Source organism: Eucyclogobius newberryi, unplaced genomic scaffold (assembly GCF_026437365.1).
Source record: "Eucyclogobius newberryi isolate DKJ021-1_F unplaced genomic scaffold, fEucNew1.0.hap1 SCAF_13, whole genome shotgun sequence".
NCBI lineage: Eukaryota > Metazoa > Chordata > Actinopteri > Gobiiformes > Gobiidae > Eucyclogobius > Eucyclogobius newberryi.
The window spans coordinates 34,026,470-34,043,644 of record NW_027315757.1 but is presented as its reverse complement, the minus strand read 5'-3'; the positions used below and the strand labels follow the sequence as shown (position 1 = coordinate 34,043,644).

General features: G+C 42.7%; 1 protein-coding gene across 3 annotated transcripts in view; it reads right to left on the bottom strand.

The window, feature by feature from the left end:
- The window catches only part of grin2ba (glutamate receptor, ionotropic, N-methyl D-aspartate 2B, genome duplicate a), a 92,927-nt gene that overhangs the window by 24,509 nt on the left and 51,243 nt on the right, over nt 1–17,175 (bottom strand). For all 3 annotated transcript variants that reach the window (XM_072443709.1, XM_072443711.1, XM_072443710.1), the window contains exons 5-8: nt 16,268–16,411; nt 15,233–15,503; nt 10,567–10,759; nt 1,102–1,216 (exon numbers count right to left, since the gene is read on the bottom strand). In XM_072443709.1, coding sequence (XP_072299810.1) covers nt 1,102–1,216; nt 10,567–10,759; nt 15,233–15,503; nt 16,268–16,411 — 723 coding nt within the window. The remainder of the gene's footprint in view (nt 1–1,101; nt 1,217–10,566; nt 10,760–15,232; nt 15,504–16,267; nt 16,412–17,175) is intronic.

Below are 17,175 nucleotides of genomic sequence, written 5' to 3'. Positions count from 1 at the left end.
GCTGCGTGTAAAATAAGGTCTGTGCAGTCTTTAAATATGCAAATGCACACACATGCACACTCCGCTCCGGGGCGTGCTAACAAACTTGGCAAGGCAGCCTGGAGTGGACAAGCAAACACTGTGTATCCCTGGGGCACAATGCTGCCTTCTTCTATCCAAGCGAAAGTGCAAAGCCAGACTAAGTGATGGACAGAAAGAAGAAAAAGAACAAAGGAGGAAAAGGGAATCTAGGGTTAAAATCAGCCTGTAGGGGTCTTCACAATACTTCAATAGGTGTAGGACGGTTGTATAAGCTTAAACTCATTAGGAGCCAAGAAAAAGTGGTTTTGCTTGTACAAGGCTGAGAATGAGACATAATGGAGGGAGTCAGGGGACGGGGAAGCAGACGGCCGAGGAGGAAGGAAGAGAAAGAAAGAGAAAGGACGAAAGAAGCCGTTCACCTTGTTCTCTGAGCAGAGGACACAATTTAGATTAGAGGCCACAAAAAAGAGAGAACTAGAAGTAAAGAACAGAGAGGGGGAGTAGAGAGGGGCAGACATGTGGAGACTGTTGTTGGATGAAACAGGTCGCATCAGCTTCGGTTAAGGATCAATAGTGCATTTGTTTTTCTGTTGTTTTCAGACGTGGGCTGAGTAATTTCTAATGACGTATTTACAGTCAGAGCAACTCTGGTACTCACCAAATTATAACACAGGTTAAAAATAGCTATGTATAACTTTGAACTTAACTGCAGTAAAAACATTTTCTACGTGAGAGAAAATGGAAGCCTGAGTTGTTTCTGTTGTTTCTCAAAATGAACGGTGCTCATGTTCGGTGTAGCTCTGCTGTCTCAGCTGCTTTTCCTGCCCAAGGGCACCTTTGTCAAGTTGATCATATCTGATTCATATTTCACTTAAAAGTATCTATGACGAGACATACAGATAAGGTCAAACTTTCACAATTGTTCATTTTATACCAACTTTCTATAGAAATTAAACTAATATGGATGCTGCATTTTTGTTACAGATGCATCATCCTAAAATAAAATACAAACAAAAAAATAAAGGAATGAAGTTGGAGCACGATCTCTACTCCAAGCTCTTCACGGTAGAGCAGCCTTACCCTGTCCCACTGTCTCTCTTTGTTGAGCAGAATGATGACCAGTTTAGGGTGCATCTGGTATCCGTCCTCGCTGAACGACAGATTGCGCCCCTCGAACGTCACATTCATCAGGTACCTGTAAAAACAACCCCAGAAAGAGTAAAAAATGACTCGAGTAACTGTAAAAACTACCCTAGTTACCGACCCAATCACCTCTGTCCAGGGAACAAGCTTTTACTTGTTATATAGTTTAGACAAGACTTTTTAGTAAAACAAAGGGAATATGAACGTTTATAACTTTCTGCTTTGACATGGCCAGTGACATAGGTAGAGGTGATTCCACAACTGTTACTTAGCGTACAATAGTAATAGAATCATTACACCTGACAATACTTAGAACTCAGCACTACTTCCTGTAATTATTTGTCAAATTTTCTTCACAAACGACAACTTGACTGATAAAACTATGAACATGATTTACCACAGGGACAATCTCACCAAACAACATAATATTCATCGTTGAAAAACATGTGAACCTGTCATGAGGACTTGAACAAACATTTGCAACAGTGAGTGGACTCGAAAACAACATTTATAACGTTGTCCTAAAGGCACGAGTAACTGCATTTCCACCAATTTTTATTTAACATTAAGAGGTTTTGTTCTTCAGCTACAGACAAATGAAGAAAATACAATCTGATGAAGTCTTTATTCAAGAAATACCCAAATAAGCCTTCTACTACACTACTAAATCCGACTCCTTTGAACTACTATCAGAGAGAAACGATGGTGTCCGTGACGATGAGAGAAGCGTTGTTCTGTCAGTGGGATCAGAAAACCTTGTCGTTGCGTTTGCGGTGATTGTTTGCGTGTTGGAGAGGAGTCGTGTTACGTCAGGTCGACACAAGGACCACATGCATGTTCTCTCTGTTGCCCTTCCCCCCGTCACCGGAGCTGTTTCCATGGCAACCTTTGGCCACAAAACCATACACAGAATAGCCTACAATAGGTTAATGAATACTTCAAAACCCCCAAAATTGTTCAGGGTGATGTTGTGTATTTGAGTACTTTAGTTTTGTCATCATTAGCATAATCAGGTTTATATCTAAAGAATGTGTCATTATTGTTTTTCTGACATTTACAAATGTTGAATGAAATGTTGCACTTTCACTGCAAATAACAGACCAAACTACAGTTCAACTAAATGAAGAGCGAGCAAACTATTCAGGGAGACAACATGTTTTAAGGCCTGCAAGCTTTACCAGACAGTGCACTGCAACATGGGGATGAGACTAGGGGAATGACATGCAGCAAATTCTTTGACACAAGACATATTTTCAAGCTATGAAAAAATGGCGTCCGTACGGCGGCACATGCCAGGCTCCAAGTGCAGCGTTTGAATCCCAGTTGGTTTACTGCCCGTCCTCCCGTGTCTCTAATCCCTGTTTCACTCTCAGCTGTCCCGTCTGATAAAGCCTACGGGCCATGAAATCAGGAAGAAATCATTTGCCTAAAATTTCTGAATAATTTATGAGGAGTTATGTAGCATCACAGAGAGACTTTCACACACACATATACTACAAGAAGCTGCTGCATTAGTCATAAAAAAGAGAGTTTTTTCATCTTTACTGGGTAAACAATTGTTTCATAGAAACATTGTTTATGTGTTTGTGACATCTTCCTACATCCTACATATGCTGACAGCCTGAGCAGACACAAATACAAGCATGTGTGTGTTGCCATGGCATCCACAACTGATCAGCTGTGTTACCATGGTGACGATAATCTCACAGAGGGAGGAGAGACAGAGAGGTGGGATTCAAAGGGAAACAGAAAAGGGACATTGCGAGATGCTTAGCACTCTTAATTCTTGTACATTACAGTATCAGAGCTCATGTGACACCGCTCACAGCGGCTCCAGCGGCTCCCAGCGGCTCCCAGCAGCTCCCAGCGGCTCCAGCGGCTCCCGCGGCTCACAGTGGCTCCCAAAGGCTCCAGCGGCTCCCAGCGGCTCTCAGCGGCTCCCAGCGGCTCCCGCGGCTCACAGTGGCTCCCAGCGGCTCCAGCGGCTCCCAGCGGCTCCCAGCGGCTCACAGCGGCTCCAGCGGCTCCAGCGGGGCAGCTGGTGCTAAGTGCCCTGTTCCCTACTCAATGACAACTTCACTACCTTTCCTGCCGTGCGAGAGAAGCCATTAAACGCATTCCCAGAGATGCTGACTCGAGGCCGCATGCCTTAAATGCCTTCCATCCACACATGATGCACTGGCTCAAAGCCGCGCACACCAGTGTTGTTAAATATTACTGTAGCTATTGTGTTGTTCCATCTGTGCAGTAGTGTGCAGTAGTGTGCAGTAGTGTGCAGTAGTGTGCAGTAGTTTACAGTAGTGTGCAGTAGTGTACAGTAGTGTGCAGTAGTGTGCAGTAGTTTACAGTAGTGTGCAGTAGTGTGCAGTAGTGTGCAGTAGTGTGCAGTAGTTTACAGTAGTGTGCAGTAGTGTGCAGTAGTGTGCAGTAGTTTACAGTAGTGTGCAGTAGTGTACAGTAGTGTGCAGTAGTGTGCAGTAGTTTACAGTAGTGTGCAGTAGTGTGCAGTAGTGTGCAGTAGTTTACAGTAGTGTGCAGTAGTGTACAGTAGTTTACAGTAGTGTGCAGTAGTGTGCAGTAGTGTGCAGTAGTGTGCAGTAGTTTACAGTAGTGTGCAGTAGTGTACAGTAGTGTGCAGTAGTGTGCAGTAGTGTGCAGTAGTGTACAGTATTGTACACTAGTGTGCAGTAGTGTGCAGTAGTTTACAGTAGTGTGCAGTAGTGTACAGTAGTGTGCAGTAGTTTACAGTAGTGTGCAGTAGTGTGCAGTAGTGTACAGTAGTGTGCAGTAGTTTACAGTAGTGTGCAGTAGTGTGCAGTAGTGTGCAGTAGTGTACAGTAGTGTGCAGTAGTGTACAGTAATTTACAGTAGTGTGCAGTAGTGTGCAGTAGTTTACAGTAGTGTGCAGTAGTGTACAGTAGTGTGCAGTAGTTTACAGTAGTGTGCAGTAGTGTACAGTAGTGTACAGTAGTGTGCAGTAGTGTGCAGTAGTGTACAGTAGTGTACAGTAGTGTGCAGTAGTGTGCAGTAGTGTGCAGTAGTTTACAGTAGTGTGCAGTAGTGTGCAGTAGTGTGCAGTAGTTTACAGTAGTGTGCAGTAGTGTGCAGTAGTTTACAGTAGTGTGCAGTAGTGTACAGTAGTGTGCAGTAGTGTGCAGTAGTGTGCAGTAGTGTACAGTAGTGTGCAGTAGTGTGCAGTAGTGTGCAGTAGTTTACAGTAGTGTGCAGTAGTGTGCAGTAGTGTGCAGTAGTGTACAGTAGTGTACAGTAATGTGCAGTAGTGTACAGTAGTGTACAGTAGTGTACAGTAGTGTACAGTGGTGCACAGTAGTGTGCAGTAGTGTGCAGTAGTGTGCAGTAGTTTACAGTAGTGTACAGTGGTGTACAGTAGTGTGCAGTAGTGTGCAGTAGTGTGCAGTAGTTTACAGTAGTGTGCAGTAGTGTGTAGTAGTGTGCAGTAGTGTGCAGTAGTGTACAGTAGTGTACAGTAGTGTGCAGTAGTGTACAGTAGTGTACAGTAGTGTACAGTAGTGTACAGTAGTGTGCAGTAGTGTGCAGTAGTGTGCAGTAGTTTACAGTAGTGTGCAGTAGTGTACAGTAGTGTGCAATAGTGTGCAGTAGTGTGCAGTAGTGTACAGTAGTGTGCAGTAGTGTGCAGTAGTGTGCAGTAGTTTACAGTAGTGTGCAGTAGTGTGCAGTAGTGTGCAGTAGTGTACAGTAGTGTACAGTAGTGTACAGTAGTGTACAGTGGTGCACAGTAGTGTGCAGTAGTGTGCAGTAGTGTGCAGTAGTTTACAGTAGTGTACAGTGGTGTACAGTAGTGTGCAGTAGTGTGCAGTAGTGTGCAGTAGTTTACAGTAGTGTGCAGTAGTGTGCAGTAGTGTGCAGTAGTGTGCAGTAGTGTACAGTAGTGTACAGTAGTGTGCAGTAGTGTGCAGTAGTGTGCAGTAGTGTACAGTAGTGTACAGTAGTGTGCAGTAGTGTACAGTAGTGTACAGTAGTGTACAGTAGTGTACAGTAAGGCAAGGCAAGTTTATTTGTAGAGCACATTTCATACACAAGGCAATTCAAAGTGCTTCACACAGCAGGAAAAATGCATTAAAATCACAAAGAAATTACAGAAACAGAAATACAATAAAATTAACTAAATTAAAAATTATCAATCCAACTGATTTTCTAAACTAATAAAATCACAAACAAAAGAGAAGAGTGCAAAGAAGAAATCCTTTCAGTCATATGCGCAGCTAAACAAAACTGTTTTTAGCTTAGATTTGAACATTGTCAGAGTAGAAGCCTGTCTCACATCTTCAGGAAGACTGTTCCAGATTTTAGCTGCATAAAACTGAAACGCAGATTCCCCATGTTTTGTCCTGACTCTGGCACCAGCAGGAGGCCGGTCCCTGAGGTCCTCAGAGTCCGAGATGGTTCATATGGCACTAACATATCCAAGATGTACTTTGGTGCTAGGCCATGGAGAGACTTGTACACAAGCAGAGCTGCTTTAAAGTCTATTCTCTGAGCCACAGGGGGCAGTGCAGAGACCTGAGAACAGGACTAATGTGATCATACTTCCTGGTTCTAGTCAGGACCCGAGCAGCAGCGTTCTGGATGTACTGCAGCTGTTTTACAGCTCGTTTGGAGAGACCAGTGAGCAGGCCGTTACAGTAGTCTAATCTACTGGAGACAAACGCGTGGATAAGTCTCTCTAAATCTGGTTTTGACACTATATTTTTGATTTTGGCAATGTTTTTTAGATGGTAAAAAGCTGCTGATGTTATTGATTTGACGTGGCAATTAAAGTTCAAGTCTGAGTCCATTATTACCCCCAGATTTCTAATTTGGTTTGTAGGTTTTAGAGCGAGACTCTGGAGGTGACCGCTAACACTTTCTCTTTGTTTCTGTGGGCCAAAAACGATTATTTCAGTCTTGTCTGAGTTCAGCTGGAGAAAGTTGTTTTGCATCCACACACTGATCTGTTGGATGCAGTGACAGAGTGAATCTACTGGTCCATAGTCACCTGCCGATAGTGAAACATAGATCTGAGTGTCGTCTGCATAATTGTGATAGGACACATTTTCACTGCGTATCAACTGACCTAACGGCAGCATGTAGAGGTTGAACAGAAGGGGACCCAGGACTGACCCTTGGGGCACTCCACAGGTCAGGGTCATGTGGTCTGAGACACAGCTACCAATTTCAACAAAGTACTTCCTGTCTTCCAGATAGGACCTTAACCAGTTTAGGGCAGTGCCAGTGATGCCCACCCAGTCCTCTAGTCTCTGTAAGAGGATCCCATGATCGACAGTGTCAAAAGCAGCACTCAGATCTAACAGAATTAAGACTGAGGCTTTGCCCGTGTCAGTGTTCAGGCGGATGTCATTTGTCACCTTGACAAGAGCAGTCTCAGTGCTGTGATGACGTCTAAAACCTGACTGAAAAACATCAAATGAGTTGTTTATTAAGAGGAAATCTGTGAGCTGTTGGTAAACAACCTTTTCAAGGACTTTGCCCCAAAATGGCAGATTAGAGATGGGCCGGTAATGACTCAGTACTGCGGCATCAAGACTGCTCTTCTTTAGGAGAGGCTTTATGACCGCAGTTTTCAAAGACATTGGGAATGTTCCAGATTGAAGCGACATGTTAACTATGTGAGTGAGTGGTGCTAACAAACTGTTCAGCACAGACTTTAGAAATTTGGTGGGTAACACATCAAGGCAGCATGTAGATGAACTCAGACTGGTGATGATCTCATGGACAGTTTTGTCAGTTACTGGTGCAAAGTGAATTAGCTCTAAGTGTCTTGGTGGTTTTAGGGTAATTTTTTGCATTGTGGGATTTATAACATTTTTAATGCCCTGAACTTTGTCATTAAAGAATAATGCAAACTCATTACACTTGGATGTGGAAATGAGTTCTAACGGCAGCTGAGCTGGAGGGTTTGTTAATCTGTTTACAGTAGTGTGCAGTAGTTTACACTAGTGTACAGTGGTGTACAGTAGTGTACAGTAGTGTACAGTAGTGTGCAGTAGTGTACAGTAGTGTACAGGTGGTGTGCAGTAGTGTGCAGTAGTGTACAGGTGGTGTGCAGTAGTTTACAGTAGTGTACAGGTGGTGTGCAGTAGTTTACAGTAGTGTACAGGTGGTGTACAGTAGTGTGCAGTAGTGTGCAGTAGTGTGCAGTAGTGTACAGTAGTGTGCAGTAGTGTGCAGTAGTGTGCAGTAGTGTACAGTAGTGTGCAGTAGTGTACAGTAGTGTGCAGTAGTGTGCAGTAGTGTACAGTAGTGTGCACTAGGGTGCAGTAGTGTGCAGTAGTGTGCAGTAGTGTACAGTAGTGTGCACTAGGGTGCAGTAGTGTGCAGTAGTGTACAGTAGTGTACAGGTGGTGTATTCACATTCATGGTGTAGCAGCAGCTATAGGAGCTGGACTGCACTTTACAGATAGAGCTCCATTACAGTTGCACATTCTTCATCAGCAAATACATTTAAGAGAATCAGTTTCTCTTTCCTCGATCTTGTTTGACTAAAAGCTCTGCCATAAATCAGAGCCGCCTCGTTCACCAGGACAAACCATTCCCATGCCATCTCCATGGCCTGACACAGATAGGATTTAGCCTATGTTCTGTGTGTATAATAGAAGAGTTATGTGAATATTGAGACGTCATTTTTTATAAATTAACCCTGATATGAATTAATCATGAATTACACTCTTTAGCAATTACCGTGGTGAAATGTATTTAATGGATTTAGTGATGGAGAATCTATGTAGTGAGTGATAACGTGGCCCATATGGCAGCGCACTAGCTGTGGCGGGAGCAGCAGAACCACATGCGACGCAGGTTTACACGTGAATGTGGGGGAAGGTGTCAGTGCACATTCAAGTTTATGTACACATATGCACCTAGCAGATTCTAGAGCACCCCTGAGGGTCCCAACACAAACAGAACATACAGAACACAAAGCTCAATCATATCAACATTTAGATCTATGTTTACTTTGAATACATGATATGTGTTAGCTGGCAATTCAGGGTCAATAATATACGTTTTCAATGTTCTTACCACTTATTTTGATGTGTTGCAATAGCCTGAAGGGTATAACTAATAAAAACTAATATTTTGAGAGCTGACAGCTGAGGGAATTAGAGCAAAAGGAAAACAGTTCAATGTAGAATAATAAAAATAGAAGTAGAAGAAACGCAGGTGTGAGAATAAATAAAGGCTTCAGATTTAGTGACAGATAAAAAGATGCGAGAAGAGAAAGAGCAGAACGAGGGGGCGGGGCTAGTGCTGGAGGATCCTGACCTACTTCTAATCACACACTTCACAAACTAGTAGGTTCTCAATACTGGTTCATCAACACGCTCATGCTCTGCCCAGTCCAGTCAAAGGGCAGTTTAGTAAAGTCCGAGCACGAACCTGGAAAGCCCAAGTCAATTCATAAATGTGTGTTTTATTTATTTATTTAAATGTTATCAGTAACTTATTTGTTGTTGTTTTATTTGACTGCCTTTATTGTGTTAGGAGCCTAAACCTATACATTTTCAAATGTATTTATTGTTTTGTCTTAGTGCAGCACTTAGTTTATGAAATGTGCTAAATAAATAAAGAGGATTTGGTGCGTCTGCTAGTGTCATAATTCAGTAACTCTTTTGTTTCTTACCCGATCATGGCCTTTTTAATACCGTGTTTATTTGCTAAAAAGTGCCATTGGAAGAAAAGTTGAATTGCTGAATACACTTAACTGGGCTAATGTATGTTTACTAAAACCATGTCTGAAGTTGCAAGGTTTAGACCAGCTTTGGGGCGATTTGTTCGTACATTTAGTATTATGACTCAAATACTACAGATCTGATAAAAGCATGAACCAAAAGATAAAAACGACATCTCCTCCCTAGAATGACTCACTTAATCTAAAGGGCAAAAGGTTTGTGTTACAACCGACCACCAGCGATTAACCAGCAGTTCATCCACTACTTTCCAGCATATTGACTGTACACCAAATCTTCATCTTGATCGAGCGCTTGAGGACAAAGGCTATCGCCAAACAAATTACGTTAAGGCAGCGAGGAGCGAAGGATCTTAGCAACGCTCCTGACTGATCTAATCATCGACACAGCTAAGTCGATTAGAAATCTGCAGGTCTGGGGGCTCATGGTGGCGGAGAAGGAGAGGAGCGGGAAGTAAAAAGGAAGAGGCACCAAAGAAAAACAAAACTAGAAAAAACATTGAATACTTCAGGGCAAAGGAGAAGAGGAGTACAGGTATGATATGGCCAAGGTTCAGTCAGAGTGTTGAAATGACTTCTGAGGGCTCGACTTGGACAGATTATAAAGCCTGGCTCTTACTGCAGGTGGCAGGTCATGCTCGGAGCACTGCATGTGGAAGAGTGTTACAGAGCACAAGAGCAGAGTGGATTCTCTACAGCAGATACTGTAACTTTACATGCTATGGGTAAAAACAAAAATAAATACACTCTCCAGTGGGAATTTGAATTTCATCAACTGTGATCTTTAGATCTTTCAGATCAAATGTACACATTGATATACTGCTGAGGTGAGTAAAGGACACAAAACCTTTGTGTGTGAGGCAGAACCTCTCTACCAACTGAACATGTGTGGAACTTTGTGACAGCAGTTACTATACAGCTGTTTCTTTTATTCTAAAACATAGTAGAAAAAACCCACAAATCCCCCAGCTGCAGCGGATGCTCGGAGTGGCAGAGGGCTGACACTGACTGTGTACACAATACTGTGCAGAGCTCTAAAGCGCAGCACGGCGGGGGCTACTGTTCTCCCACTCAAACGCCATTGGGACCAATTAGGCAGTGCACGGACCAAAGCGACAGCGAGCAATGCGCCTCACAACCGGTTCAAAAGAACTGGGGTGGAGACGGACAGCTGAGGGGGCGGAGCCTGACTGGTGCGTGAGCGGAGGGTGTTATTACATGGGGGGGTGGATGATGACAGTATGCAGAGGTGCACTTGTGTGAGAGCCTCTGCAGCTGCACACTCTGTGTGTTAATATTACACCAGCTGTGTACTTATTTAAGAGCTGCTGAGTGGAGTTTTAAATACTCATAAATCAACATATAACGGTAGTCAGTAAAGTGGTTCAGTGTAATCAAATTAGACTGCACCACTACACCCTGTGCTGAGTTTTAAAACATCCTTCTTCTACACTTTTGTATATTCATTTGTTGTCCCGAGGTGTAGTTCAGAGGAAGGTCTGGACTAGTTCTTTGGCGTTAAGAAGAGTCAAAAGAAACACACACCAACAGATAATGCAGCATACAAGTCTCAAAGTACAAAAGGAAACATTATGACATGACTAGATATATATATAAATCAATCAAATCTTTCCACTGAAAGCCTCATTCTTTTTTAATTGGAGCTTTTTTCTCACCTGAGCACTTCGTTGGGGTTGCCTGAGATTGGGGTCTTCTTGTCCGGAGTTCCATGGCACTCTGACTTGAGAAGTGTGTGCGGGCCGCGGTCCATCATCATGGTGGAGGTCGCCATAGTGATGATTGCCACCCCATCGCGAACTCGAGCCTCCAGACCGTAGTCCCACTCATCATAGGACACAGAGAGCAGACCTGGGACACAGGACAAAAGGTTGATGAGGGAACAAGAAGTGGGAAAAAACAAATGACTGTTATTGGTGTGTCAGCAGCAGCAGCAGAGTGGTGTGGTCTATGACTGACTGATGGTCTATCACCTCACTGCGTTTGCCCATCTGTCTGTCCATGTTTGTGCAGCTTTAGGCTGTTTATCTGTCCTTCTGCCTGCCCCGTCCTGCTTTGTTTGTCAGTGTTAACTAATTCACTTGTACTGTCTGGTCAACACGCCCTTCCAACAAGTCCTCAACTCTTTTCTGGATGACAAATTCTCAATCCCTCTTCATCTTTCGGTCATCTTCTGGCAACAAGTGCAGTGTGTACAGAATACATCAATATACTATGTTTACAAAATACAAATACAAAGATTACATGAAGTGTTCATGATTTCAACAGCAAAGAGGAAGAAACCATTCTTGTTGTGAGAGGTTCTGGTCCAGATGGACAGTCTCCTGCTCAAGGGGAGTGTCCAGGGAGTGTCCAGGGAGTGTCCAGGGAGTGTCCAAGGAGTGTCCAGGGAGTGTCCAGGGTGAGACGGGTCAGTTGTGATCCGACCTGCTCGCCTCTGACCCTTAAAGATGCACAGGTCCTGGAGAGAGGTCCTGGCTGTGGCTCCAGCGTTCCACACAGTCTGACACAATGTGGCGAGTATAATAATAATATTAATATACTAATATAAAGAATTCATTATTATTACGTAACATCCTTATTAATCTCTATAAGTGATGAATGATTGGTTGAAAGACTTAGCCTCACATTATTGTTCAACACAAAGTATGCTGCTCATCACCGAAGAATAATGCATGTGGTCAAACCAAGCTGAAATGTTGATAATTCGTTAATCGATATTAAACTGCTCCTGCCGCAAGAAGTGTGGCAAGAACACTTGTCACACCTGTCACTTAAACATCACCTGTCACTTTAATAATTCATGTACTGTAAATAACACTTATCCCACTGTGTGCACTGCTAGTTTGCACTATTGTTCTGATCCCGCTGTATATTTATTGTATTAACTTTATTCTTCACATACTTAACTTATCTTATTTAGCATATTCTATACTTTATATCTTATATGTCACACCTTATCACTGAAGCAAGTTCAGAATTAAAACCTTTTCTGATTTTGATGACTCTGTGCTGATCCTGTGCATGTAGTTGATCTCTTTTTTAATAACCACTTACGTAATACTCTTGTTCCCTCTGTCTGGATTTGATCATATTTGACCTAGGATCAGTGCACAAGGGCGCTTGTTCTCATGAATATTTATGTCACTACAAAACATTTACTCATGTCAAGTTCAAGTCAAATGCGTGGCCTCCGCACCGACAAGAAGCTGTGGCTCACGACTCTAAGATGTCCTCATGCCTTCAATCTCTGATGTCATTCCTGTACGCTCACTTTGTTCTCAATAAGTTGTGACAAATAGCTGTCTGTTTATGTGCCTTTTAATGGCCTCCTCTGTGTCCGACAGCGACAGGGTATAAGCACATGTCAGCTGCAGCGCTCCCGTGTCACTGGGCTGAAATAGACAAGCGCCCTGGTAAACTACGCCCTCCTGGGGCCTCGGCACTGACAGCTCGGGCCCTTCAGGACCACATCTAATGTCACCCACTGTTGACACTATTGCTGCACTCAACCACTTCCATCACTTGCTCCTTTTTATGCACTGCTTTATATGGAGCACATCCTCTTGGAAAAGAGTAGTATCACTGTGAGTACAAAGAGGAGGCTGCTGTACAAAGTGTGTTATTGAGACAGCTCTCAGGCCAGTAACAAGTAACCTGACGTGTGTATTGGTTTGTTTAAAGGATAAAATGTCACATATATCAATAAAAATGAACAAGTACAATTTGAACAAGTTATTTTTAGAAGTATTTGTTCTGTGATGTAAGTTTGAGTAATTTGTTCAGAGTCTGGTGGCAGTGAGTGTGCCACTCTGATCAAAAAGAAAAAAGAGGCAGAACGTGAATTGCGGAAACGAGTGATTTTGTGAGCAACAGTGAAACAGTGGCACAGATAATCTTATCTTATAAGATAAGATAAAGGCAAACACAAAGAACACAAACACTGTAAGTACTACATCCAGGATGCCTAGATCTTACTCTATCTAATGATTTTCTCACACCACACATATTTTGTTTTACTTTTTGTGCCACAAATGTAATATGTTTTTATTTTATCCGTGGAACAAAAATGATATAGCATTAAGGGTGAAAGTAGCAAATGTTCCAAGAACCCCCCAATTGTGGAACATGTTGTTGAAAATACTGTAGACATCATGCCCAGTCAGCACATTAACCCCACGACAAGCAAGTTTGCTACAATAAATAAGTGCATTATAAAATTAATAAGCATTTAAATATGATTAAAACTTGTTGTTGTTTATGAGGGTAAACATTTGGAAAGAACACATGACAATAACTGTCCACTAGTAATGGCGAGTTATTTAATATGCTGTGATTGTGCAGCGACTAAGTGTTAATAAGTCCATTGTTTACCTTGCACTATATGCCCATAATGATTGACACATCTTCATCATTGACATTTAGCCTTAAATCTGTCATCACGTCTCACATGATTCATCCTATGATAATCAAATGTTGCTAAGAAGAGTCTGTGAGTGTCTGTCAACACATCCACTTTGCCAGCTCCACTTTATAAGCATCCAGCCGGTGCTGGAGCTAGTCACGATCATCACCGTGGCAACATAAATCAAGAGGAAAGTTGTGGTGTGATTTGCATAAATGATAGGGCTATAGATCAAACTTTATAGAGTGGAACTCCAATTTAGAAAAGACAAACTGATACAAACACACTGGTTTTACAGTCTGAGCTGTGCTGCACAAGAGCATGAAGTCTATTAAACCACTATTGTTCTTCTGTATCTACCTCTGTATCTACCTGCGTTGCACCAATGAAATTTCCCCATGTGGGACAATAAAGGAATATCTTATCTTATCTTATCTTATCTTATCACAGTCTGCTTTTTATTCAGCAAATTAAACCAAATCAAGCATTTCATAGACAAATGCACACAGAGACTTTCACAACAGACACTGGACACAAAAACAAAAGCACAAGACTCACCCCAGTATACCCTTTAGAGTAAATCATCAATGGATGTCAATACCAGCGCCGAGGTGAAAAGTTTGAGTTATGGAGCATGAGCTGTACAACAATTTCAGGTTCCCAGAAAATGCTGAGGACAGGCAGCAGTGTAATATCCACCTTTCACTGTAAATCAGCCGGCCAAAGCCCAACAAATTATCAGCCCTGTATGTCCGCCACAGATATACAACCTCCTCTCAGGTTCTAGTCGAGAAAAGTTCCATTAGTTCTGATTGTGCCAATGGTGCTAAGAGGAACCGTTTGGCTCCTGCTGAGAGCTGGCCTTTCTAAAGAGACTGGGACCACCCCCACAAGAGAGCAAAGACTTTATTCAACTCCAACTTTTGTGTCACTGTCTCCCTGCTCTGACCTGCTCTGACCTGACAAAGGTTACAATGACCTCCAATAGTGATGCAGAGGGACACTCCTTCACAGGGAAAGGTCAGGCTCTTACTTGGCTCTGACAGAATTTCCAGACAAAACAACCTTGATCTCTGAGAAAATGTCCCAATGCAGTGGTTGAACAACACATGCATCTTCAGAGGGGAAAACTCCAGAACTAGAACTGAAATCTAAACAAAGGTTTCAACATTTTGGATTTAGATGCAATTCCTTTTATCCAGGATGTTGTTTTGTTCCGAGCTAATACTGATGAAATGAAAGAGCGGCATTCAATCTGCAGTGAGGGGTTATACCTGGAAGCAGGGCTGGGCAATATGGTGATAAAACATCTAATTGCGACAGTAAAGCTATTATGAAGATATTGTCAAATCTTGATTAACTATTTCTCTATTTAATGCTTTGTCTGCTCAAACACACTCTTTTTCCCTCCTGTTGTTTGGCCTCTGTGAGCCTCTCTGTGTGTGTGACAGCAGGATTTAACCAACCACAGTAAACTATGATCTTTCAGAAGAAGCAGATCACTTTACATACCGCTTAAAGGCAATAGAAAACAGTGTTCATGAATCGTGATCAAATCGTAATCGTGATCCAGCTCCAGGAAAATTGTGACATTCCTTTTTTGACATCTCGCCTCCTAACTCCTTGCCTGTTGTTTAAAATTAAGAACTATCTGGTCATTTGTGGTCTGAAGCAGCAATATTGTGTAAAACAGCGCCATAACCAATCAGACCACTGTTAATGAACTGCACCTAGGACGGTCCCACCAACACTCACGGCTCAAACAGCAACTTCCTTCTCCTCCGTCCTGTTAAAGCCATCCATCTCTGTTAGCCAGGTTAATGAACAGCGTGGAAGGGTTAAATTTTTCATACAGACTTGGACCAAATGTGCAGCGAGAAAAGCATGAATTAATTAGCAGTTAATTAGCAGCAGTGTACCTGTGGGGAACTCTGCGGGCACTACATCAGTGTCTCCTGCCACCAGCGAGGGCACGATCCAGGTGAAGCCGTAGCCGGTGATGCCGACGGAGTGGGCCACCTCGAAGATGGTGTTGGCCTCCTCCTTTGTGCAGTAGAGAAGAATGACCGGGCTCTGGAGCTTTTTCAACTGGTTCTGAATCTTTGCGTCCCCATCGTCCACGGACATGTCCAGCAGTAGAACCTCCTCGAGTTCCCAGCCCACAAAGCTGTTCTCAATGGTGCTCCGGATCTGGAAGGAAACAAGGAAAAGTTGGGGACGTGGGAGAGGTATTGAATATTTTATAATTTTGCAATTGTTTGTTTGGAGATATTCAAAAGTAGAATATCAAGTGTATCCTAGGATCAAATGGTTGAAAAAGGCTGTAAAAAGTTGACAACAGGAAAAAAACGGAACTTGCCTTTTAATTTAAAAAAGGAAGTACAAAGGTGATATTTTGAACCTGAAGACAATGGCAGACCCACTTTAGCAAATGATGGACTTCTAAGATATTGTCAGAATATCATTGACCACCCGTAAATATAGAATATAGAAAGTATTTCATGTGGACATTGCATCTTTGCTCTTACACTATTACATATTCACAATTACATGAATACATCATTGTTCTGTGAGAATTTACCCAATTGGACTTCTATTTTTCTATAAACTACCATCAAATCAAATGAGCAGTGTTTATTCTGTATGTTCCCCCATCGTCAGGCTTTTCACATCAAATCAGCTGCAGTGATTTGATGGATGCTGTTCCTATGGAAATGACATCACTGGGACTGGAGTGTCTTGCCCACGGACACAAAGACAGTATGTGTTAAGTACAGAGCTCAGAAAGGAGAAGGTGCAATTTGGCAATCTGTTTTGTAAAGGTGCCACGGGAGCTGGGAACAGAGCAAAAATATATATTTCCCAGCATCACTGAGTCTTTGTACGATAACAGAAAAGGTTTTTCAATTTTTTTCTCATTGGATGTGTGTGCCGTCTGGTCTGAGCGCAGTTACCTTGGTGACAAAGTCCTGATAACCTGGGTAGTATGTGGTGACAATGGAGAAGATGTACCAGTCGTATTCCTCCATGATGTTGAGGATAACAGATGCCTGCTGCTCGATGGAGGGGCCGAACTGAAAGAACATGGAGTTGTCATCCTGAAAAACACATACGAAAAAAAGAGTGGCAGGCTTACGCAAGAGTATAATGGTCACAGCTTTGTTTTAGTTGGCTTTAAACATGTAGAGATGGCTGTGTAATGTTGGTGTGACAATAACTCGGGGAGCTTTATTCAGGAAACTGAGCGGTGAACACCAGCCGGCTTGTAATGTTAGTGGTCATGATTTTGATTAGGGCTCTTATTACTTTTTTAATAAGCTTGTACACAGGGGTGGCTGGAGTGAAGTGTGCACCGCCCTTGATAACATTGATCATTTCCTCTAATGCTTTTTATTACAGCAGAGCAATAACAATGCCAAGGTAGTGGCCTTAAATGAACTAATAATTCAAACATGAATATGCACCACCTGCTCCGTAAGTCACTTTACAGCAGAGGCGTGCTGTCTGGGCAATCAAGGCAATCAGTGATTGGCCAATAAAATCTAAAATTACCGTGTGTCACAACTATATTTAATTGTTCCGAAATGTATCCAAATGAAGCAGTTTTCCCCTCACTCCTGCTGCTGAAGCTTGGCTGTAAGTCACAGTGTTCTCAGGGGCCTCTGCAGCTGCTGAGCACAACTGTGGGAACTGAGAAGCATGATTCCCATTGTTCCAGAGCGGCTCAGTCTGTGCCCGTGTTCAGAGGCACGTTCATGTTCCGCTCTCTAACATGAGCTTCTAGAACCATAATGAGAGAGCAGCTTCTTTTAGAGGTCTGAGGACAACACAGGCGTGAACACTTCTGAATAAACCAATATGA